General features: G+C 38.2%; 1 protein-coding gene across 1 annotated transcript; it reads left to right on the forward strand.

Moving 5' to 3' along the window:
* Positions 1–6,935: 6,935 nt before the first annotated feature.
* On the forward strand, positions 6,936–25,669 carry RAD21L1 (RAD21 cohesin complex component like 1). The gene is made up of 13 exons (XM_072413707.1): positions 6,936–7,067; positions 12,539–12,715; positions 12,817–12,946; positions 13,703–13,802; positions 15,807–15,910; positions 16,735–16,884; positions 17,099–17,215; positions 18,439–18,540; positions 19,674–19,903; positions 21,408–21,531; positions 21,712–21,839; positions 23,660–23,737; positions 25,256–25,669. The coding sequence occupies exons 2-13, from the start codon at positions 12,572–12,574 to the stop codon at positions 25,442–25,444; spliced, it is 1,596 nt and encodes a 531-aa protein (XP_072269808.1). The 5' UTR covers positions 6,936–7,067; positions 12,539–12,571; the 3' UTR covers positions 25,445–25,669.
* Positions 25,670–26,081: the final 412 nt, after the last annotated feature.

A 26,081-nucleotide genomic window follows, 5' to 3' on the forward strand; every position in this document is an offset into this window, starting at 1 on the left:
GAGACATTCTTCCTACTGACCCCCACAGTAATATACCTTGAATTGTGGATAAAGAAATTATAGCAGGGGTTCCCTAAAAATCTGAAAGGTATTTGAAGGGTCCCCCATGGTAAAAAGGTTGAGAATTACTGATCTAAACTAACATCCAGAATAGATCATGATTTCCCAGTTACGTTGCCCAGCAGACTCTCACACATTCCGTTATGCACCATTTTGCTTCATACTCCGTGCCCCTATTTATGGTATGTAGCCAGCAGAGACCCACAACTGTTTTTTGTTAATAAACACCTAAGTGTTCGGGTAATAGTTTACACTATACATGTGCATTGGAGAGGTCCCAGGTTCAAATCTCGGCCAGGACACTATCTGCATGGAGTTTGCAGGTTCTCCCTGTGTTTTGGGGTTTCTTCCAGGTACTCCGGTTTCCTCCCACATTCCAAAAACATGCCGATAGGTTAATTGGCTTCATCTCAAATTGACCTTAGAGTGTAATAAAGACATATGACTATGGTAGAGACATTAGATTGAGGTACAGCTAGTGACATGACTTTTTACAGCGCTGCGTAATATGTCGGATCTATATAAATACTGGATAATAATTGAAGTGCTGTTACACATATATAAAGTGTCACCAAAAAGAGACCATGATGTCGCTGAGCCGGCCTGAAGGCTGGAAAAAATATAAGATTTTTATGAGTGTGTTTTTTTTTCTTTTTATAGTTTCCCACTCAACCACTTTTCCAGCTTTTTGTTTTTTGGAACTCTATTACTTCCCGTCCTGACTGCATAAAAAACTAAATAGGGGCTCTTAGTCTTTAGAAAAACAATTCAGCAGCAAAAACTCCCATAATTCTGGGCTCAATTGCTTCTTTTATGTATAATCTGTCTTTATTACATTTTTAAATGATAGAGCTTCCAAACATACAAAACAAAGGAATCACAATAATAAAAATAACAATACAAAAACATGTACTTAGATTGTCTTTGTATATACAGCAAAAAGCTAACAGGTGAGTTAAATAAATTGCACATGGTAAGTACAATAAAACCAATAGAAATGAATGGAAACAAGAGACAGTTAGATAAGACAGGGGAAATATAATGAATAAAGGACAAAGGAAGAAGGAAAGAGAGAGAGATAAAGAAAGGGGGAGGAGAGAAAGAAAAAGATACCACCAGTCAGTAGTATACCTTTAAATATAATTGCAGTCATAACATAGCGATACCAATAAGTCCAAAGGAAACATGAAACCTTGCCTTCTCAAGGAATTAGGTCTGGAAGAACCTCCCTGCGTAATAAAAATATTCTAAAGCATAATATTGGGTAAGGTAGGATTTAAAGTCCTCAGATATCCCGTGACATGCGCTCCTGGGGGCCCAATTCTTCCCATAGTATTTGTTCTAAATAAGTAATGTCACCCACCGCTTTTATCCACTCTACTATATTAGCAATATCAGGGGAGCCCCAGTGTTGTACGATGACCCGGTGTCCTGCAGTAATGAAGTGGCGGAGGAGCCCTCTTTTAATGGTTTTATTTGAACCCGGCCAACATAGTGACTTCAGGGCGCGGATCTAAGTTTGCAGTTGTGTTGGTGGTATAGATGTTAAAGATCTTCCTCCAGAATGTAATGATTGGAGGGCAAGAGCTCAAGATATGTAGCATGGATCCAACAGAGTTCCCACATCTCCAGCATGTAGGAAAGTAAGAGGAATCTAATCTATGAATATCTTGTGGACATCTATACCACCTGCTGAAAATCTTAAAGCAATGCTCCTCATCCTTGGCAGATCTGGACAACCGGTGAACATAGCAAAATGATTTCTTAATTTGATCCAATTCTTGATCATGTCCCAGTTCTCTTTCCCATGACCTAATAAAATGAGTATTACCAGGGTGAGTTTCAGCTAGTAAAATATATAAATGGAACTCACTCCATGGAGGACTGTTGTTTTGTAAAATCAATTGCTTCTTTTAAAATGTATTGACACAGACAATAAATTAAAGTAGTAACTTCAGGCTTGATACACTACATCCAGTGTGCGTGCCAAGAATGCTCCAATGTCTTCTAAATGCTTACTGAACATAAATGTCTTTTTTATAAAAAAATGTCTATGTGTACATCTTAGTAAGAAGTTGGCAAATCTGGATGAGCAAGCACAATGGGGAGCAGTATTTTCCAAGACACAGCTGACTTCCTGACTATCTCAATACTGACAGCTGACACTTGTAAGTCTCCATTAACTTGGCAGCTTTATGGAACAACACGAGTATGTAAATATCCGTAGTCTGCAGGTATGGGTTTACTTTAATGTATGTATTTGGAGCTTTTCATCAGTGCAGGAATGACTTTGTCTAAATTCATCTTATAAATATTAGTGAATCTATACATGAGAACAAACTAAAACATATCTTTCTTGCTTGATAGCTTTTTCTTTAAAAAAAGAAGGCTTACCTGCACTTTATAGGGCTTATTCCAAAGTGATGTGTGTCACCACAACCCGCATGTATTTGCATTACTTTTCAGGTTGATTGTGCTACAAATGCAAAGCACATGGCTTATATTGCCAAAATGGTGCATGTCTGTTCCTTTGGATCTTTTGGTTCATTATTGGGCTGTCACAATGCAAAAAAAAAAAAAGTAAATGCTAGGCATCAGGGCTAAGAAATTGATCCTTTACTGTAATTATTGATGTTTGCCTTTGATGCAGGGAACCTAGGATTTGTTACATAGTGTTCATAGTGTATACTTTCACTAGTCTGTATATAGAATTAACCCATTTCCTAGTATCACAACTAGTAATGGTGGAAGTGAGTGAAAACTTCAGGTGTTGTGTGTGTTAAGACTCATTATTAAAAAAAATGATAAAGTCTCCGCGTCCACATTTCCTCATGTTTAACCCTTTATTAGTATTGAATATTTTTCTAAACTTTGCTTCCAATAGCTGAAAGGGAATAGTTGGTAACCTCATTGTGCACACAGTTTTCATTCATGTTAAGGTGGATTGCAGTGCAAATCCTGGAAGTATTATATTTATTTTCTTTTTTCTTATGGCAGAAGAACCACATTGCTACTATAGATGCAAGGGCAACATGTAAATATAGTCACATATTTAGTGCAGTTTTCCACTCCTGGGTGAAAGGCAGCAGATTACACCCACAGGAGGGCTAATTTGACTCCTTAGGATAATATAAGTAGTGTGCACAGAACACAGAAAAAAAGTTTTCCTTGATTTTATTTATTTATTAAAATTATGGAAAATATAATAGACAAAAGAGCAGGTTAAATAAAAAGGTAATCTGTGATTTTACACGCAAGGCTATTCTTTTTAATGCTTTTAGGGGTGGACAGATGAGACGGGGCTGTTAGATTCTTCTTTATTGTCCAATATTATGCACACACCAAACTCAGCCAGTGCCTATGCATGTGCATCTTCAGCATGTGTCGAATGTTTCAAGCATTTGTCAATGCACACATTACTGCAACAGTTTGAACCCAGCTTCAGCCAAAGCCTTGACATTGACAGCCTCACTGCCTGACTGATAAACCTAATGACATGTTGACTTTGTAACATTGTGATACACATTTTTATGCTGCAAAATGGTTTCTGTGTTTCATTTATTCAGTAAATGTGTAGGATTGTGCACATGACAAGCATGTATGAATGTAACTGAACATGTGTGCCTATCAGGATCTCTAAAATTCAGCACTGAAAAGCAGCAGGAAGAAAAGGTAAATACATAATACAATACTAAAAATAAAATCTTTAATCAATAAACTGCACACTCAGTGGGGACATTCTGAATCTGTGTATGGCTGTAATGGAAGCGTAATAAAATCAAAGCAGTGTATGTATCTATGACTCCATATGCATTCAGTGTTCTCCCTGGCCCCTTTTAGCTGGGCGCACCACCCTGCATTTTTGGGTGACCACCCAGCTGTTTTTGGGTGGTTACTGAAGAGTTCAGTCATAATACAAGGGCTGCTACAATCTCCTACCACCCCGCTTAAAAAAAAATTCTGGGTTGAACACTGGCATTTGCTGCTGCATTGCCTATAGCGAAAATTAAAGTATTACTGGGTAAAATACTTTCCTATTCTGTAACTTACTATGAACTGGCAGCCCTGTCTTCTCCTGCATTGATTATTATTCAATCATGTCATATTCACATTAATTATACACAATGACATGATTTCAGATATTGCATTATAGATCAAATGTTACTAATGTTGGGAAATTAGCTTAGCTTGCTAAGATATTTTCCATATAGTCCATACATAAAGAAACCTAATGCCACACATCTGTCCTGAATATAGGGACCAGGATCTGCATTTGTTGGATAACAAAAGGCTGTTACTGTGTGTGTGTGTGTGTGTATATATATATATATATATATATATATATATATATATATAAATATTTTGACAGAGTGTCCCTAAAATGTCAGGGAAAATGTTAGAATTGCTCCAGGGAAAAGAAAGTGTTAATGTTTGAATAGGTTTTTAGAAGGTAAACCAGGGATTATGGGGCCCTGGAGCCAGCCAAGGGAGTAAAAGGGTGGGTTCCTTGGCCCAACCCGGTCCTGATTTGGGTTATAGGCACCTGCACTCAGGTGCAAGGAAGAAGGGAATAAATCAGCAAGAGGCTGAGGGAAGTGATCAGCAAGAGGCTGAGACAGAGCCAGAGTGGATTCCAGGCTGAGAGAGAGCCAGAGTGTTCCAGGCTGAGAGAGAGCGAGCGGATTCCAGGCTTGGAGAGAGCCAGAGTAGATTCCAGGCTGAGAGAGAGCCAGAGGGACTCCAGGCTGAGAGAGAGCCAGGGGGACTCCAGGCTGAGAGAGAGCCAGAGAGGATTCTAGGCTGAGAGAAAGCCAGAGTGGATTCCAGGCTGAGAGAGAGCCAGAGTGGATTCCAGGCTGAGAGAGAGCCAGAGTGGATTCCAGGCTGAGAGAGAGCAAGAGTGGATTCCAGGCTGAGAGAGAGCCAGAGTGGATTCCAGGCTGAGAGAGAGCCAGAGAGGATTCCAGGCTTAGAGAGAGCCAGAGGGCCTCTAGGCTGAGAGAGAGCCAGGGGGACTCCGGGCTGAGAGAGAGCCAGAGAGGATTCCAGGCTGAGAGAGAGCCAGAGAGGATTCCAGGCTGAGAGAGAGCCAGAGTGGATTCTAGGCTGAGAGAAAGACAGAGTGGATTCCAGGCCGAAAGACAGTGACACAGGAGGAGGAGAGGACCCTGCCCCGAAGAGCTTACAATCTAGGAGATTATATAAATATATTTTGTGGCATATCACTGGGGGTTGCTCATGGTAACGGGATGCTTACAGGGCAGATTCCTGATATAGTAAATGTGTTAATAAGAGAGAACACCCAAGTGAGGTAGCCATCCGGGCTACTTATTATTGTTTTTGTTGTGAAGCTGTGGAGTTTGCTGTAACAATTGCCTAAACAAATAAAAACTGGTGTTATTTTAGACTTTTGGAGTCTGCTGCCTCTAATCTGCCCTGTAAGCATCCCGTTACCATGAGCAACCCCCAGTGATATGCCACAATATATATTATTTATATTATCTCCTAGATTGTAAACTCTTCGGGGCAGGGTCCACTCCTCGTCCTGTGTCACTGTCCGTCATTTGCATCCTCTATTTAATGTACAGCGCTGTGTAATATGTTGGTGCTATAAAAATACAGTTTATTATTATTATTAATAATAATAATAATAATAATAATAGAAATAATATTTTATATCTGTTGCAAAGGAGATATTTAAACCTTGTTCTGACACTTCCTAATATGCCGGATGATCAGACCCCCCCATCACTGTGCTTTTTGTTTGCTAACACCGGGTCCCAGTGACATTATACCTGCAGATCATGGTGAGCACCAAGAAGCAGGACTCTAACATTCCTAGACGTGTTGGGTCCTACAGACTTATGGGCAGCATTTTACAGTTGGGGAAATGAGAAAAAAGAAAGAGGACCTTCCATCAGAACATAATGTGAGCTGCCATTGGTGTCCTGGTTCTATAATATCCAAGCTGATGTTCTGGCCCTGGACCTTTATTTCCTTCTGAATCCCTGACCCAGAATGAGTATACAGCTCAGGTGTTCAGTAATTGTATTACCTGTATGATTATTCCAGGTGTGTGACTTCATCTACTGACACCAACACATCACATTTATATCCAGGGAATCTGCAATGAGGTTAGCAATCCTCTGCAGGTTCTAATGTATCCAGTAGATAATGGAAAATAATCAAATTGCATCCTGTACATACTTTTTTTTCCTGTAGTTCCTGATCTGGTGTGATCATGGACATTATTACAGTGTTAGGACTCATTAGCACTCATTATATTCTGGAGTACTGTAACCCAGCAGAATTTTAGCACCAGGTAAATGGGAATGCAAGATTTGCTTAAAGCAGGTCAAATGCAGGTCAATGCACTTGTAACTCAATTCTAAACAAGCCATGCTAATGATAATAGTCACTAGCCCATAGGCGTTTGACCTTTAATCCACTCATCGAGTCTCTAGTAAGGAATGCATAGAAATCCTATTTATTTAGGCTAAACCATACTTCACCAGAATTTTCAAACAGCGGCCAGGCAATAAAAAAATCTCTCCAGCAGCTTGGCTGCCATGCTGGATCTTCACGTTTATTACTGATTTACTGATCCATAACAAGTATGACTTTATTTGTATCATATTAGGTATATATTAGGTATCTCACCCCTTTATTACATCACATACAACATGCTGAATAAATTATCCACAAGCCAGCCGCGATCAGCCAATCAGATGCCTTGTATACAGCGCGGGATTTAAAGTCGGCCACTTCCCGCGCCAGGGGAGACAGACACGTGACCCTGCCCTCGTGCAGACGGCTCAGCAGACACATCAAGCCTTACGTCCTGACACGTGAACCGTCCCGCGCGCGCACTACGCACTGACTCCCGCTATATATCCGATATCAAGCTTTGCGTACAGCCACGTGACCCTTCCCTTGCGCAGACAGCTCTCCCGCCCAGTCTGAGGAAAAAAAGGCGGGCTCCGCCATTTTGTGTCCCGCCCCGTCAGGTTGTATCTCCTTCTCTGTTTGCTTCTGTGAGGTTGTGAGGCATGCTGGAGGTTGTAGTTCATGCAAATAAAAGGGGGAATGCCTATACATGGCTGCCACTGTTATGAAAAGTAATAAAATGACGTCATTTGGAATATGAAGTGTTCCTCTGGGGTGGCTTCTGTTTTCTTATTTTACACCAGACCAGTAATGGGGGCTCTCTGTGGAATATGTAAGCAGGTGTCACTTTTTTTGCTGTCAATTTTAACTGCTTTGCTGCCCTTAAACCTGAGCCCCTAACCTGAAACAAGCATGTGGCAAGTGAAGTCAGAATTTGTGCTGTACTTGTCCAACAAAGGAGGAGAAACCTCTGTTAGCATCAGTTAACTTTAAAGAAGACCTGTCATGGGAGAACTAAACGGGCTACCTCGTGAAAATGCTGGTTGTCTGGCTAGGCCTTGCTCTGACCCAGGACAAGGCCACTGAAAAAGTGTTAAATTTGAAGCATCAATGTGAAAGCCAGGCAAGAAACTGAGCCACGATGCCTCCATCAAACTGACTTGGGTCCTCTCTGTGGAACTGATTTGGGTCCTTCTTGTCGAATTGATTTGTGGCCCCTCCATCAAACTGACTTTGGACCCCCTTCGAACTGATTTGGGACCCCTTTCAAACTGACTTGGGAGCCCTTCTTCGAACTGACTTGGGACCCCTCCATCGAACTGACTTGGGACCCCTTTTGAACTGACTTGGGACCCCTTTGTCGCACTGACTTGGGGCCCCTCTGTCGAACTGTCATGGGACACCTCCGTTGAGCTGACTTTGGGCCCCTTCTTCGAACTCACTTGGGACCCCTCCTTCAAATTGACTTGGGGCCCCTTCTTCGAACTGACTTGAGACCCCCCTTAAAACTGACTTGGGGCCCCTTCTTCGAACTTACTTTCGACCCCTCCTTTGAACTGACTTGGGGCTCCTCTCTCAAACTGACTTGGGGCCCCTCTGTCGAATTGACTTGGTGCTCCTCTGTCGAACTGACTTGGGCTCCTCTGTTGAACTGACTTGTGGCCCCTACGTTTGACTGACATGGGGTTCTCCCGTCAAACTGATTTGGGGTTCCTCCGTTGAACTGACTTTGGCCTTCCCTGTCAGTTTGACTTGGGGCCTCCCCACCAAACTGACAAGGCCCCCTGTGGCCAAAGAGAGTATGGCACCCTGGTGCAGTAACACACCTTGCACCTCCCTATGTCTGCCCCCTAGTAACCCAAAATCGTAGATTTTGCCCATTTTTTTGTACTGATTGTACAAATCTCCCATTAAACCTCTCACCACCAGAGACCTGACCCATCCCTTCTCCCCATATAGCTGCCTTGGGGCCCTTATTTTGGAATGCAGTCCTGGATATGCTAAGCCAAGGAACGTTTATCTCACTTATTTGGTTACTGTTTATAAAACCCTAATATTTATCATAATTCTATGATTTTGTTATGAAGACTGTATTGCCAGATATATTGTGCTGCCTGTGTGTACTGTATGTAAATATTAGGAGGTTTAACCACCCGACCGTTAAGCCCGACCTTGGTACGGGCTTCAAAAAGTTACAATTATCGATAAACCCGAACTTTTCTCACTGTATGGTGTTTTAGAAAAATATATTACTATATAGTATACCGAATTATCGCATTTTCAGTATATTTCATTTATTTATGTATTCTTGTTTAAGCTGATTTTTTGTGTAATTTTTTTTTTTTACATGATTGTGTGTTTCAAACATTTTTTATATTCATGATATCTACTAGAACCCTTGTTCGGACATATATCTGTAAGTTACAGGTCTACAATTTAAAAAAAAAAAATTTAATGAAAAACAGTGTAACGCTTTTGGAACAGAAATCTAGACCTCAGTGTAATGCCCAGGTGGTTAATGGGCCCTTGTGCAGAACTGACTTGGCTCCCCTCTGCCAAACTGACTTGGGGCCTCTGTGGGGCCCCCTATTGGCTGAAGAAGGTTTGGCACCTTTGTACATCAGCACACTTTGCACCTCCCTGGTTAGTTTCACATTTTCTGTATGATGGCTGTAGATCAGTCTCAGACTGGCGGTGAGGTTGCAGTGCGGTCATAGCTTCCCCACTCCATTGATCCGCTGCCTTGAGAAAAAGACGCTTCATGTATTATTTACCTATGGCAGCCCCATAGAGAATGAATGGGGGTGACAGTGTGTGGTTCAGTACTGCTCACTGCTGCCCTCTTTAGGAACTGAAGGATTTTTTAAAAATTATATGCTATTAGCCAGTGTTTTCAGTCTGGGACTAGATCCATTCCAGGATTGCTGGATCAACCAGGTTTTCTCATATTAGTCTTTCTTCTCCAGTCTTGGAGAGCTTTAAGAAATCAGGCTCAATATATCCTACAAGTAACAAAGATGACCAAACATTTTATTTGTACAAATTGCACATGATTGTGAAATGTTCAGAAATTGGTACTCTGTTACTCTGTAAAAGGCTTTATAGTTCACACATGTCCTCCCTAAGCTATGAGCTTCGAGTTGTTGCATTGAATTCAATGTGTTGGGTGATATCTAATATGTGCAAGACAATCATCATTTTTGTTATTTGCAAACTCACAATGGGATTTTTTTTCAACATTCTCTTGCTAACTTTATTGCTCTAACAATTCTCTATACAATATCATAGTGACAGGTTTGCTTTAAAAATTAATAAGGAGTCTTTTAGACTTCTGTTTCTCTCCAAATTTATGAAATATTGCACCCCCATTGCCCTTACTTAGAGAACTGTTGGTTTTACATTGTATATGGTGAAGGCTACAACTGGTCTGGGCAGTGCAGAGAATCCTCTTTGTAGGATCAATGTTAAAGCAGAATATTTTTTCAGAAAGGATAGGCAATGACCATTTTGCAAATAAACAAACACACACACGCCTGATCACAATTTTTCATTTTCACTCACCAGTTCTTGCTCCAGCAAGGGTGCCGCCATCTTCCTCAGCTTCTTGATTGGCAAGGCTGGGACGACGTAACAACTGTGCATGCATGTGAGAATTCATTTGGTTTTTGCAGCCCCAGGGAATTCTGGGATACCCAGCATATCCCGGCATCCTGCACTAAGCTTTGCATGACAACTTTAACATCCATGCTGATAGTCACTATAACAGAAAGAATCTACCCTGCAGTGACTTAGTTAGAAATGAAAACTTAACCTAAAAAAAAATAGAACATGTAAATATTCTTTAGGTCCCCTTTAGAGAAGAGAACATGTTTACATCATACAATGATAGGTTTCCAGGATGCTTTACGGCCGTCAGAAAACCTTGAAGGAGCGCCAGTATGACAGCCCTGAGAGGATAACTGAATGGAGGATGAAATGGATTGAGCTTTGAGAACATTATTGAAAGCTCTTAGATTGCAGTCCCAGATGTAAGACCATCCACTTCTGTAATATTGCAAAGCCTTAATGGCCTATTGTTCCCTCTGAAGGAAGGTAGACCGAATGAAGTAAAATAAAATGGTTAGTCAATCAAATCTGGACGGAAACATTTTTGGGGAGGTCCTGTTTTGATAAATGTCTGCTTATTAAAAGTAGATATACATTGTATGCATGCAGACTGTCCAGTTTTCAAGTGGTCTTGTATAGAGTGGATATGCTAAAAAGCCAAATGTTCACAGGACTTAGAGACAATTCCGCCAGATGGAGCACAGCTTGGAGCATAGATAAACTGTATTGCTTGCACATTTTTTATATGAAGGTCAATGCAACAACTTTAGTCACAGGACCATAGCGGGGTCTATGACTTTCCATGCTCCACATCAGAGAAAATATCAGTATAACAAAAACTCTATTAAAAGCCAACACAAATGTCTATGGATGGACTTGCCTCTGGGGGACAAGCAAGGCCATGGATGAGCAACAGAGGAACTTCTGCAGGAGGCAGTGCAAAAAGGACAAGACCTGCAACCTATCCTGCATATATACTCTACAACTCAATGAGAGGGGCATTACAACATTGCATGTTAAAGCCCTTGTCCTGGCATCTACAAACAAATAATTTGATTGTTGAGCAGTGTTTCCCAACTAAGAACCCTGGCATTCCTCTTGAGGTTACTAGGGGTCCCTTAAGCAATGGTGGATTGACCTACCACCTACCATACCCACCAATGCACAAGGGGACCCTTTTTTTTACTAGCAACCAATATAAAGGTTCTCTTCTACCCTGGCTGAAGTAAGAGGACATCCCAATTGGTAATGTCTGCTTTTCTCTGTTCTTATTAATAATTTTGATACTATTGTGGAAAATATTTTGTAGGGGGTTGGTAACAAAAATAACTATCACTGGGTTTCCAAAATGCCACACTACTTATTCCTATATTCAGACTTTTTCAATTTATTTACTATGTTAGTATGCCATGAGATGTAGGTAAAAGCAGGGGTACCCTAATTCCTAAAATATGTTTATATGCCTGTAAAATCCTCTTTGCTCTGTATACTGTCACTAGAGGTATGTGGACCTCTGGACCAGTGTTTCTTTACCCAGTTCCATGGAACCCTAGGACGCTGGGCGTACTTTAAGCAATGAGCAGTTTGCGCTTCTAAGGTCAGTTAAAATCTTTTTGGCTATATGTAAGAATGACATTCTTCTCACTGGCCATCAATAAGAGAAACTCTTCCTAGTGACCACCACACTAATGTACTGTGAGTTGTGGATATAGTAATAATAGCAGGGGTTTCCCTGAAGACCTTACAATTATGTGAAGGGTTCCTTCATGTTAAAATGGGAAAAGAAAGGTTGCTGTAGAGCAGGAGTGTCAAATTCTGGGCCAGGGGCCAAATTTTGCCCCCAAAGGAATCCTAAATATGAACTGCATCTGGCTCACCGCTGCATTGAAATAGCGCCGCTATTACAATTCCCGGCATCACTCGCGTCTTTAGACCAGCGGGCTCTCTGCCTATGCGTGGCCCCGCATTGGACTGTTTTATAGACGCAAATAATGCCGGGAATTTTAGTAGTGGCGCTATTTTAATGAAGAGGGAGTTTCAGCGGCTTAAGATTTAGCTCCGCATTGGCTACGCCTGGAATTTCCAGCACTCTTTTGTCAGCTGTACTTTTCCTTCCTACTCCAAGGCATGGAATTGAATGGTTGGATTTTCATAGAAGAATATTGTTATTATTATTGTTAGCCTGTGCAAAAAGGTTACCATTGAAATTTAACTCAGAAGGCTACAAAAAGATTTTTTCTTTTTTCCAGATTGAATGTAAAGCAAAACCTCGTTGTTTCCATATGAAAAGGGTTTATATCTAATGAGAAGGAACAATTTCCTCAATTTTTTCAATAAATTTCAAGGTTGACCCGCTACTTTGTCTCAGTTTTTAATTTTGGCTCTCTGTGTATATGAAAAAAAGTTTTAATTACATTATGTATTGTTAGTAAACAAAAAAAACCCAAAGTATTCAAATAATAACAATAAATATCATGTATTGCAGCTTATAGATGTCTGTAAGTTTTGATTTTAAAAAATGATTTACACACATATTCTTCTGGACAAGCATGGGATCCTGGCCAAGATATGGATAGCAGCACACTGGCATAAGAAACTCACCAAGAGTAATATATTTGAATGCAACCTTGAAACAGCCGTCAATAATATCAAGTCTGCAAAGGTTTGTATGCTAAGACTTGTCAGATAGTTTTTTGTGGTGTTATACAGCTGTGGAAAATACATGAGAACTAACTGCTTTTTCCTTAAACTTCTCTTTTGTAGATGGTCATGTCCTTGAGAATATCAGGACATTTACTCCTTGGAGTAGTGCGGGTGTACAACCGAAAGACGAAATATTTATTGGCAGACTGCAATGAATCCCTGCTAAAAATGAAGCTGGCCTTCCGTCCAGGTATCTAAATGTGATAAAAGGCAGTAGTTGTTAAAACTTGATTTATATAGGATAGGCAAAGAACACGATGTATATATAACAGATTAGGACCAACTTATTTACAACATGTAAATTTAAAAATATGTTGGTTTTTCCTTTTTTTGTTATGACCAACCGCAGTGTTCTTTTTAAATCACTTCCTTTAGCCAGCTAACATTTTTTAAATGTCCTTAATACAATACTTATCCTGTCCCCAGAGCTGGTTGTCCTGCACAAACTCAGAATTCTTTGATCCAGTGCCGGTTCTCTTCTGGATTAAATGACATGGTAGTACATTCATGATCTTTGTCAACCAAGTCAGCAGTGACAACTCCCATAATTATATCTTTTTCAAGTGGTGGGACATCTCCATCAGAATTTCTCTGTAACAACAGCACTTTCTGAAATCTTGCTGTTGTTTATGTGAAGAGGTTTCCAGCTGTGAAAGAAGCCTTTGTATTGCCTTGTAGGAAGAGTACAAATACAAATAACAAGGAAACTCTCATTTAGGTCAGTGAAAGTTAACAGACATCAGCAGTAGTTCAACCCACTGGTTCTCAAGATGAAATAAAATATTTGTTTTAATAGCGTTTACCTTCTGAAATAGCAAATAACAAAGACATTAAGGTTATAAACTGACACACAATATGTAGAAGATGTTTGATATAGAGTAACATTAATAAATGTGTATTTGGCTGGTGTTTTGTTGGATCCAATCTATGTCTGCCTTGTTTCCAGAAATGTTGGATCTCTCAGATGAGAATCAGGAAGCTAGGTACAAATCCATCACCCTTCAAGAAGAGTTCCATGATTTTGATCTTCAGTTACCTGATTTAAAGTAAGTTTTAGGGGAATGTATGTTTTATTTTATTATTACAAACCCATAGTGTTGTGGTAATTTGAGCTTCTCTGCTAATTGTATGAGCAGCATGATGGCTCAGTGGTTACTACTCTGGCCTTTGCAGCGCTGGGTCCCAGGTTAGAATCTTGGCCAGGACACTATCTGCATGGAGTTTGGGGTTTCTCCCCAGGATTGTGTGGGTTTCCTCTGGGTACTCCGGTTTCCTCCCACACCCCAAAAACATGCGGTTAGGTTAATTGGCTTCACCCCAAAATTGTCCTTAGAGAGTGGTAATGACATATGACTAAGGTAGGGACATTAGATTGTGAGCCCCTTTAAGGGACAGTTAGTGACATGACTATGGACTTTGTACAGCGCTGCTTATGTCGGCTCTATATATACACTGAATAATAATAATATTGGTTGTCCAGATCTTTTTCCTGCCAAGATTGTCTTACTCCAGTCTCACTTGCTCAGTGTATTGCTCACTTGCTCAGTGTATTGTCTTACTCCAGTCTCACTTGCTCAGGGCATATTGAATGTTCTGGTGCATATAGCATAACTTTCTTAATACAGACGGTATTCACAATAAAATTATTTTAAAATTAAAAAGTGGCTGTAAAGTTTAAGAAGGGACGCTGTAACCTGTAGGGTTTTATTAGGGGCATTCATGTGCCACCTCACCTGTTTGGCTATACTGGTTCTACATGCCTCCCCAGAACAAAAAATGTAGCAGTCACCAAACTAGGTCCATAACCTTTTATTTCCCTGTCACATGATATCCATGCTATGTAAATAAATTAACTTCATCATAAACTACTATGATCATGAAAAAAATAAAAAAATCATTAGCCATTCACTTGTACCAGAAACATATTTTGTTCATGCACCTTTTATTGAAAAAAAATATGTTTTGCAGTGTCATTATTTTTCAATAGAAAAGCCTCCGTTCTGTATGAGCATTATTTCACATTTCTTTAGGGTTGATTGTAATACAAAGCAGCAGCAACACTTACACTGCAGGTAGAAAGCTTTGTGGGAGAACAGTTGGATACTGATATCTACAGAGGAAGCGTATCTTTTGTTTGAGATCTGTGCTTGATATCCAAACTTGACAAACACAAAGCGCCTGTCAAACACATTCTTTATATACCTCGAATTTTGTTTTCTGGCAGTTAGTGTCCATTTTTGTTTCCTGCTGAGCATTAGATCAAGTTTACCAAGTACCCTATGACAGCTTTATAGAAAAAGGTGATGTCCATCTGTCACTTGAGTTATGGCGTTTAGCCAGTGGCACAATGTGTTGAGTTTGGCCTGCATTAATGCTACCTGCAGTCAGCACCAGCTTTTTGATGACTGTTTTTAGATCCAAGAAAAGCAGCTTTTGCATTTTGCTTCAGTTATTTGCCAGCATATGTCTCTTTTCTGTTTCTTTCAGATTTAGATTTAATGCATTGACGCATATGCATTGCATTAAGCTAGTCCATTAAAAATGAAGGGGATAGCAACAAAGATTTACATGCTATGCAAACATGCAACTCCATGACACCACATTTATCAAACATTATTTGTACTGCACAATCGAAAAAAAGCTAAATCTCCTTCCCTACCATCTTTAGCAATCTGTAATAGCTTGGCTACTTGTCTGCCATCATGTACCATACACATTTATTTTGGTTTTTGTGAGCACAGTTTTTCCATATTTTTTTCTCTTTTGTTTGACCTACTACCCATGTAAGGAAACCAGATTTACTGTTCAGCCTACCCTAAAGTGAATGTCTTTAAAATCTAAATCCTATTTCAATGGCATTTAGAGGTTGAAAACAGCTTTATAATGTTAGTAATTGGTATTTTTATTGTTTTTTAAAGTAGTAAAACATGACATTTTTTTAACATCAAATGGTTATTTAACATATTAAAAAGTCATGAAGTATGATAATATTCCCTGAAATTGCCCGGGTTATTTACAACTCTGCCTTCATTTCTGTGTTTTGTATACAGTAGCATTGATGTGGTCGATCATTTCACACTGAACCAAAGCCGTGCGGAGGACATCACAATGAAAGAGAATTATAGCAAGCAACTTTTTCTTCAAGAAAGCTTTGGTGAGGACTATAAATTTGTAAAAGTCATACGACATGCCTGTTCCTAAATCCCTGCATTAGGTTGATACACACAGGCTGTATTTGGGAAATAAATAGTGAAAAATAAAAAGCCTCTGCTACCCAATTACATGTCAGAATGACTCAATGACCAAGTATGTATAACTGTATTTGTCAAGTAAATAACCTAACATGGGGGAGATGGTTGGGAGCATCAATGACTACAAAGGATCCTAATGTAAAGCTGAACCCCAGACAAGCATCTAAATACATATATAAAAGGGTAGATTGAATTACCAACGGATTTATATTTTTATTATAACACAGCCTTTTTACACAGACTGCTTGGTGAATTCACGTTTCAATGCTGTAGTTATGCAGTCTGACTACGTCATTGCTTACAGTGTTACAGTGAGGGAGAAGCAGCAGAATGCTGTCTGCTCTTTTTAGCATCTTCCTTTAAAGTATTATTGAACGCAGCTCATGTAATTGGTTTCCAATGCTGCTTCTTTCTTTCTGTCTCTTGCTTTTTCTTATAACAAAGGAGTTTGAGAAAATGCATTTCAGATTTGATGAATCGCCCAGGGTCTCCAAAGATAGCCTATCTTCTCCAGTCTACGAGAACTTTGATAAATTGGGCTCAATGTGCACCTGTAATGTTCTTCTTTTGCTAAACATTATTGCAGCTATAGGTGGTATTGGGTCTCAATTTCACATTCATGTCATATAAGCTTGCTTGTTTCCCATTACAGTAAGAATTTTGCCACAGTAATTAATGCCAGATGTTTCTTTCACATATGATTTTACATTTTGAATCTACTCTACAGGAAACATAGATCCACTTAGACATGACTTTACCAAGGCAAGTGATTTTGATGTTAGCACCAACAGTGTTGTGCAAGAGAATAGCTTTGTGAGTCTCAACGATGAGGACAAAGACCTCTTTGGAGATGAAGAAACGGCAGCAGATTTTTTTGGTATGTTGTAAAGTCATTCTTAGGAAGGCCTGTAAGTTTTAAAATAGAATGTATGACACGGGGTAATACCTTAATACAGTGTTTTTTAATCACACAGGAACACCACGCATTTTAGTTTTGGACAGTATGGCAGCTCACCATGAACATAAAATACTATGTTATCTTTACTAAACTGAATCATTAGTATCCATTCTCTCCTATTTTTATTACTTAGCTGACAGTCATTTGTTTGCGGAATACAATGCCCTGGGCATAGATGTGAGCAAAGAGGTGACCCTGCCAAGCGCCCCACTGGAGGAAGAGCCGCATTTAGAGAGTGATTTTTCTACACGTATGTATAACCTATAGTTTTTTTTAATGTAAGAACTTATTTAGTTTCATTTTAAAATTCTTTGATTCTGCCTTTCTTACAAACTGTTTTTTAAGTGGATGAACAATATAGAACAATGTCAAAATGTGTAATTTATTGCTGCTTAGCAATGGGATTCCAAAGGGAAGCTGGAAAATATTTATCGAGAAGCTGTTTACAGCTTAGTGCCTTAGTGCAATTGGATTTTACTTCATAAAAATACATTGACATTTATCCAAAATCCAACACAATTGCTCATCTGTTGTGGGTAGCCTTGCTAATAATAGGATGATATATTTCAATTACATTTTATTATGTATTAAAATGCGTGGAAGAGAGGTAAAGTAAGAATAAGCCTTTATTATTTTCTAAATAAATGTTTCTATTTTTTCTGAGCGTGTGTATAAGTGTACAATGGGTGTTTTCTATTGTGTATAGTTATATGTCTAGATATTGTAATCACTTTATGGATGGCCAGTGTTTATAAAGCTAGGTAAATATAAGTATTTGATCTGCTGTTTAAATGAAAAAAAGAAAAAGCAATGTGCATGTATTGTAGGCCTTGATCTGATTTTTTTTAGAATGATGGAAATCAATTCAAGTGACTTTGCATGACCTTTACTGAAAATCGCAGGCCTTTCAGGCTGGGAAAGGTCAGTTTTTATCAGAGTGAGTGGTATATATGATCAATACATATCAATAACATATGCTTCGGCTACTTGTAGCATCTACTATTTTAATCTTTTCTGTTATTCACCGTGGAAGCCTGTGTTCACTGGTAGCTAGATTTGGTTAAATGAATCCTAAATGTAATTTTATTATGTCAAATAGATACTGTAATATATTATTACAGTATCATTACTATATTCAATATGTGTATTTTTTTGAGCAGTATTAATTTCCTCTGGCAACTGGAGGTAGGAATTACTGTAGCTTATTGGAATATTCTGAATAGACTTGACCCTTTATTGTTTTACATAGAAGAATGCAAAAGAATAAAATTGTGTATTAGCCATAGTTAACCATGGACATTGTTGTGGGTGATATATCCTACTCTTTCAATAGATATTTTTTTGCAGTTCAATGGCCACCCTTAAACAATTAATCTTTGTTATCTTGTTTGTTGATCTACAGATTACTTCCTAAGGTATGGCAGTCAGTGACTATTTCTAATAATGTTTTGTAATCTATTGTTTTATCAAAAGGTAACATCGACCCAGAAATGCCAATGGAAGGTACAGCAGATGGAAATAGCAGCTCACTCCAATCTGAAATTAGCTTTGTACTGGAACCCTTGGACATTACAGGTACTCAGAATATTGTCCTAACAAGTAGTCTATGTGAGCTAGTAGTCTATAGGTGAGTTCACTTATCCAAAGTATTACGTTTGTGTGTTGCGCACTTCTGTTTTCATAAACATTTTGGGGAAGGAGTTTTTCTATTCTAGCAGTACTGTGCCTCTGTGCACAAAGGCAGCTCCATAAAGACTTTGTTTAATAAGTTTGCTGTGAAGGAACTTAAGTGGCCTACACAGCCTTGACCTCAACATTACTAAACTCCTTTAAGATGAATTGGGAACCAAGCCTTTTAATACAAAATCAGTACTTCACAAATATTCACTAATACTTTGGTTTAATGAGCACAAATTCCCACAGATACACCACAAAAGTTTGTGAAAAGCTTTCCCAGAAAAGATCAGGCTGTTCTAGACAAACTGTAGGGTCACATTCATATTAATAATTATGGTTTTGAAAAAAATCGAAGCATAAATAGATATAAGGTACAACTTAATCATTTTTAATTTTAGACTGTACATACTAAGGTTAGTATGGTAACAGCCTAGAGTCTCATACATTTTTTTATCTCCTAAATGATTTACCATAAACAATTCAAAATAAAATTTGATGATCCAGGTTAGCAAATGCAGTTGTAAAAGTGAATTATTACACTTGGAAGGAAAATATGTTTTTCTAGCATTATGCATGATCAAATCTTGTCATCTGGATCATTCAGTATAAAAAAAAAATCCCTTTTTTTTTAAACTACAAAGTATGTTTGCTCTTTCATTCTCAATACCAGTCTAGTGCACTAATCACATGGAGTTCCCACAGCTAAAGGCAGTGCATAGTAGACTGGTATAAGGAGTATGGGGCCAAAGATCTCTCATTAACACAAAACCTTCTTCAGAATGAATAAAACTAAATATCTTACCTGGCCTGGAAACAAAGAAAAACTAAAGTCAATGGCTACCACGAAAAAAAAGTCTGACCTATTGAAGTTACTTTACGCATGAACAGGACTGGATAAATGGTTTAAGGTCCTTGAAAAAACATATCAAATATATTATTTGAGTATGTCAATAACAAAAAATAATAAATAATCATAATTACTACAACTAACACTAGTTAAAGAGTTTCTTAAGACTTATTGCTATATTCAGAAATTGAAAAAAGAAGGCAAACCAGAAGAAAAAGGAAGCTTATGGTGGATGATTCAAAGCAGATTTCCTCAAGTTCCTTTCGTCAGCAGCTGGAAGACACTTCAGACACCCTGACCACCTTGGATATTGCTTTACCCACACGGTGCATGATGGAGCAGAAGAAGACAGGAAGGGTTCAGTGGCTGCTGTCCAATCCTGCTCAGCCTATAATCAACACTGACCTTCAATCGGTAGGTAGCAAGTAACAAGTTTAATTCAAACTGGCATTTCAGAGCTCCCTTTAAGCACTTTGGATTTCTTTATTATTACATTCATTGTATCTATTTCAAATAATTGTATTTATTTTGTTTTCTATTAAAGATTCTATTTTCTCCATTAGTCTAACTATATGAATCTTGTGTTTAATATGGTAATTTCCCTGTCACTAAGTGGCCAAGATGATACTGAAATAACTTTGTAAAAGAAGCTTATCACTTGTCATCCAGCTTTCAGACCTTATAAGTGGTCCTGTGGTCCGATACTATGGCCTGTTCCCTGCTGGATGCTTTGGTTCCTCCCACCCTCTTTATTTCTCCAAAAGAAACAGTAGTGACATAGGGGTCAATAGAAGTGTCCAGGGTAGGACACACTAATCAACACACCAATAAGTGACCCATAGCTGTAGCTAATAGAATGGCAGCAAGCACTGTGGCACACCAAAAGTGATGGCATAGGGGTGGACTGTCATGAGTATCTGCATCAATTTATAAATTGTACATATATCACATATGTGAATTAAAATGTAAAATGTATCTTGAGTTGTTGGCTGTAATGTCATTTTTATTTTTTAAAGATCTAAAAATATATACAATACAAATGTGGTAGAAAGTTTGGTTCAAAAATACCTACTAAACCAGGTATATTAGAAACCAAAGTATTTCCTCTTCCTTGCCTAATGGTTAAAACATTTACCGGTCACAAGATACTGGAACTGATGTAGGCAATCTTATCTCCTGAAACCGTCCTGAAGAAGAGGATCTTTTATTCCGTGAAACGCGTCGACAATCTAGAACCCATTGATTTGGCGTCTAGCACAGGAGATATTGCTTTTATGATATGTTTTTAAGCTAAAATATGGTTATATATGTTTGATATTGAAATAAAGCATTTTAAGCAATATGTCAATTGTACCTAATTTAGCAACAAAAGTTCCAAAACCTACTCTCTTTTCTTTAATGTTTATAATAGAAACTATCCAAGATGTCCTGCTAATGTGATAATTACAGGAGTTTGGGCAAAACATAAAGCACTAACAGGGAGCTTTTAATTATATAGTTTTAACCTATTTTCTAATAGGAAAAGCAAACTATTTCTGCAACTGCTTAGAGGTCAGTTTTGATTGCTTCCAACAAGTTTTGCATTTCCATACTATGAGAATTCTAAGAGAATGGCAAATTAACTTTAAGCTGGTCAAAATTAAGTCATCTGCAGGTGAAATGCACTTGTCAATGAATTCTAAGTTATGTCAGCTAATGTTAGGCTATGATCTGTTAGTCACCTAAATTCCATATTACATCTCCCCATCACTGCTCTATTTCCAATTAAGAGTGAACAGTGTTGTCACCGTGTAACAGGAAGTGAAGACAATCATTACCATTTAGTGTATAATGTTTTTCTTTAATGGGTTCAAGGGCCATACTCTGTTTTGGTGCTCAGCAGACCTTTTTGCATGTTTACTAATATTGTTCTGTTCAGCTGTTTACACATAACCAGAGATCAGAAACTGCAAAAACAAAGCATTCTGCCTCTACTAAAAAAATACAAGAATTTACCACAGAACCTGAAGTTGAAACACGTCAACAAGATGAAGAACAACAAGGTAAGAATATAATGAAAAAAATCTACTTTATACTGTAAGTGATGAATGTGTGGGTAGATGTAGGTAGATGTCCTGCAGCAAGGAAATCTAAATGGGTTCTCAATTGATAAAAACGTTTCTTGTTAATATCCATTCTTCATCTGCAAGACATTGATAGCCTATTCCTCTTAATCTCTCCAGATCTAGCACAGCTTGAGCTTGCAGCAATGTCAGATATCAGCTCTTGCTACACTGAAGAGCCCTCAGGAATGCGAGAATTGACTGGCTTTGACCAGACAATTTCCAATGAGAGCAGCCTGGTACAAGAGGTGAGGAGCAGTTCTTTGTGTTATTAGTCTTTGAGGGAAACATTTTACAAGAAAATAGGTACAGCCATATACATATATGATCAGTCAGTCTTGGAGGGGGGCTAACAGGTTGGAAAAGCTCTGCCTGATGGTCTCCAAGAAAAAAAAGCTGCTTCTGCAGATGTCTAACAGCTTTCTTTTCCTTTTTAAAAGTCATACACATTCATGTGTATTTTCTTAGCCAAAGCTGATATAAAAATAACTTTTTTTTTAAATTTATAACAGTCCTTTGAGATGTGTTAACACAAAAGTAATTGCAGTGCCTATATAAACACAAGTTTATTTCTGGGTAAATGTCAGCCATATTAAGCCAATCCAAGTTCTGTCACTTGAAAAACAGCTGTCTAAAAGTGAAAAGCCAGACTCTGGAGAACCAGAGAGAAAAAGGAGAGGATGAGGGTAAAACCCAGAGAAAAGGAAACAGGGAAACAGTAAAAAAAAGAAAATCTGGACTAAAGCTTGATCCAGTTGGGCCATAGGTACCAGCTAGCCCAACATGTTTTGATACTTTAACCAAGGCATAGGCACACGTGCAATATTTGTAGTTTGAAAGGATCTTTCACGATGCATGAAAGAGTGCTGTGCATATATCACCGTTCTGCTCTATGGAAAGGGGAGAACGATGGAGTGGCACCCCGCTGCGCTCTCTCCTCTTTCACTTCTATTACGATCGTTTGTCGTCCATCATCCGTGGATCCACCAGGATGGTCGTTCAGACTGTACACACGCAATATTCACGTTCAATATCAGCCCTGAGCTCATTATCAGTGGAGAACTTTAGCACGTGTGTACCTAGCCTTAGTGGGAATTCCATACTGGTGACAGTATAAATACAAGGAGCCAAATAAACATGTTACAGTAAAAAAGTGTTTATTGTGATAAATGTAACGTGGATCAATTCTAGTGAGAGATATAGGAAGAAAATATTTCTCCTTTACATGAGTGTTGATCAATTATTACTCTACATTCAAACCAGTCAAGACATTACCAAAGAAAATAGGATTGCCCTGTAGGGAATACCTATAATATGAGACTAGTGTAGCCTGTAATATGTTTAATAAGTGTAGATGACACAACAATACATGGAATAAAAACTCGAAGTAATCAAATAGGTAGGGGATATTGTGCACCTATGACAAAGAGAACCTGTTGTTGAAACCAGACGCACCAAAGCAATGTGTGTTAAAGCACACCCTCCTGCTCCTTCCCATTAGCAAGTAAGCCTGTCCAGTAGAATAATGATCCAAAGAAGCAGTGGACCAGACCAGCTCTTAACACTATTAGAAGTGGCAACATTTGCACTTGAGAAAAGTATCCATTTAGACGATTTCCACTCACTTATGTGGCTTCCAATATGAAGACAGTCAAAATAAATATAGGTTGAGGAATTTTTTATAGCATCTCAGAAAAAATCAAACTATTATTAATATTATTGTTATTAATAATAATAAACAGGATTTATATAGCACCAACATATTACACAGCGCTGAACATTAAACTAAAACGGTAAAATGCAACTTTATTAACAATATCATAAAATAAACTACAAATCAAAAAGATATAATGAAACATAGGTGAATATACCCTATCTACCACATATGCAGTAAAAACTTTTGCTCTTAGCTACTTAGGTGTTGGATTAGATAGAGGAAATTCTGTGAACCATTTGAGGGGTTCCTACATAAATTGTGGGAGCCAGCTACCTAGGTAAACACCAAGACAGGTGTCATGATTATATTTGTAAATATATACAATATTTGCTGATGGTGTCACATCCTCAGGAACCAACTGAGAACATCCAAGATAGTGATGAACACCGATGGACCATAAGAACACAGAAAATGCTGAACTGTTTAAAAGTAAGAATTGTCTTTTTGTCACACAATTTAAAAATAATGTGTTAAATTTAAAAGTTAATTATTTCTTCCGTAGAGTTTCTGTTCTGAAGATAACCAACAAATGTCACCTCTCCCCTGCTTCTGTGAATTAGCTGTTTCCCATGTGTGAAAATGTAGCTTCAGGGCAGCTGTAGCTCTTGGAGTAGTTTGTTCTTTTTAAGCTGCAAAGCATTTTAGACTGTGGTAGGATTTTAGTTTATGCAAAAGCTGCATTAAGCCAAAAAGGTTTATGTATCAGTACTGCTCTTTCAAACTTAAAAAAAGTTGGTAAAGGGGGATCAGATAGAAACCTCATCTGATGTTTGTGTAATGCCATGTCATTTGTTAAAAACAATCAGTAATGGTCTGCATTGTCTGTATGACAGGAAGACTGTGCAGGAGCACAAAAAGGACACAGGTACTGAAGGTTGTCACCCTGTAACAGGAAGTGCTTACACAAAACATGAACACAATATTTTATTTTAATCATTTGGTTCAAGCTCATTATGAAATGTTGAAACTAGCTTTAAACTTTTATCAACTTTCGCCTATATAAGATTTTATTGATTGGCTTTAAATTTACTTTGGCCCACAATGTCCTGGTCAAATATAGTCTATAGTTTCACTGGAATGCCTTAGGATTGGATTGTTGTAATTATGATGGACTTTACTACAAATGTATTAATTGTATTATCTTATGCACTATTTTCCTTTTTATTCTGCTTCTGTTTGTTTACACCACATGCAGTGCAGCATGGTACATTATACATCACTGTTTTATTAAAGTTCCTCAAGACTAGGGAAGATAGACTATCATAGGTGAACCTGTGTGATCCAGCAAACCTGGAATCAATCTGGTCCAGGATTGAGAAACATTTTCCAAGTAATAGCAAACCGATTTTTTTAAATTTATTACTGATTTGCTGATAGCCCATCTTCTCCAGTCTTGAAGAGACTTAATAAATCAGGTCCATAAAAACTAATATGCAGCAACATTGTATAGAAAGCAATGTTTGTTCTCACAATGGGCCTGAGTTAATAAAGCTCTCCAAGGCTGGAGAGGATACACTTTTATCAGTGAAGCTGGGTGATCTAGCAAACCAGCAATACATTTGGTCCAGGATTTAAAACATTTGCTAGCAGATAGTAAATGATTTGAAAAAATTCATTCCAGGTTTGCTGGAGACCCAGCTTCACTGATAAAAATGTATCCTCTCCAGCCTTGGAGAGCTTTAATAAAATAGGCACAATATGTAATGCAGAGTTTTTTGTTAGTTTCTGTCTGATATTATGCACTGCCCCATTCAATACAATGAATAGGATCCGCACTGGAGGATGTGTGTTTACGGCATAACACCCACTGCATGTACTACATTGTAAACAAAGCCTAATAGTTTTGCATGCTTCTTTTCTTTCTAAATTAAGTCTTTTCCCAGCAATGAACAATCTGTGTTGTTGTGTTTGCTTTTTTCCTATCTTATCTTTGTTTTTTTTCCACAGAAAATGAACCAGTCTGGAATCACCTCATTTAGTTTTAACCAAATGTGTGAGAATGATAAAAAGAAGAAGACATCTGCTAAGTTCTACAGCCTTCTGGTGTTAAAGAATCAAAATGCCATCAGGATGTCACAGATTTCTCCATACAGTGATATCACTGTCACTCCAGGTCCTCAATTTCACACCTTCTGACTTACAGCTCTGTAAATCAGAATGTGTTAGGGTTTCCAATGTTCATACATTTTCTCCTGGAAGTCTTATATATTTTTAGTGTTTTTATTTAAGTGCATAAGTGCACATTTTGTTGTTACTGTGGACAGTGGACTTCTCCAACATCATGAAGTCAATCCATTTTAAGTTGTGTTATCCCTGCTCTTTATAGTGTCTCGTAAGTAATAAATTAGTCTGTCAGTGTTCTGTTTTTTGTTTTTATTTTGTAATTTGACACATGAGGGGCATTGTGGAGTGCAGGGGGGTATGGGTAGGCCATACAGTTGTGCAGATCTTGGGGATGGGGAGGGGGTGAGGTGAGTAAGTGTACATGTTTATATATAGAAGAGGAATCCTTTAGTGAGTGGATTTCCCATATTTTTTGCATTATCAGACATTATGAGCTCTTTCCAATAATTCCAAGACGACTAGAATTATTCCTTTTGTACTGTTGTCCTTTAAGTCCTTGATTTGTTCTGAACTTTTTTACATTAATATTCTCATCACCAATGTCAAAGTCTTTCTATTTTAGAGCCATGCATGCTTTTGCCACATTAGAATGTTTGAGCAAAGGTTTATTATGTTACGTTGGGATGTCATTGTTGTAAGGTAAAAAAAA

This window comes from Pyxicephalus adspersus, chromosome 6, assembly GCF_032062135.1.
Source record: "Pyxicephalus adspersus chromosome 6, UCB_Pads_2.0, whole genome shotgun sequence".
Lineage (NCBI taxonomy): Eukaryota > Metazoa > Chordata > Amphibia > Anura > Pyxicephalidae > Pyxicephalus > Pyxicephalus adspersus.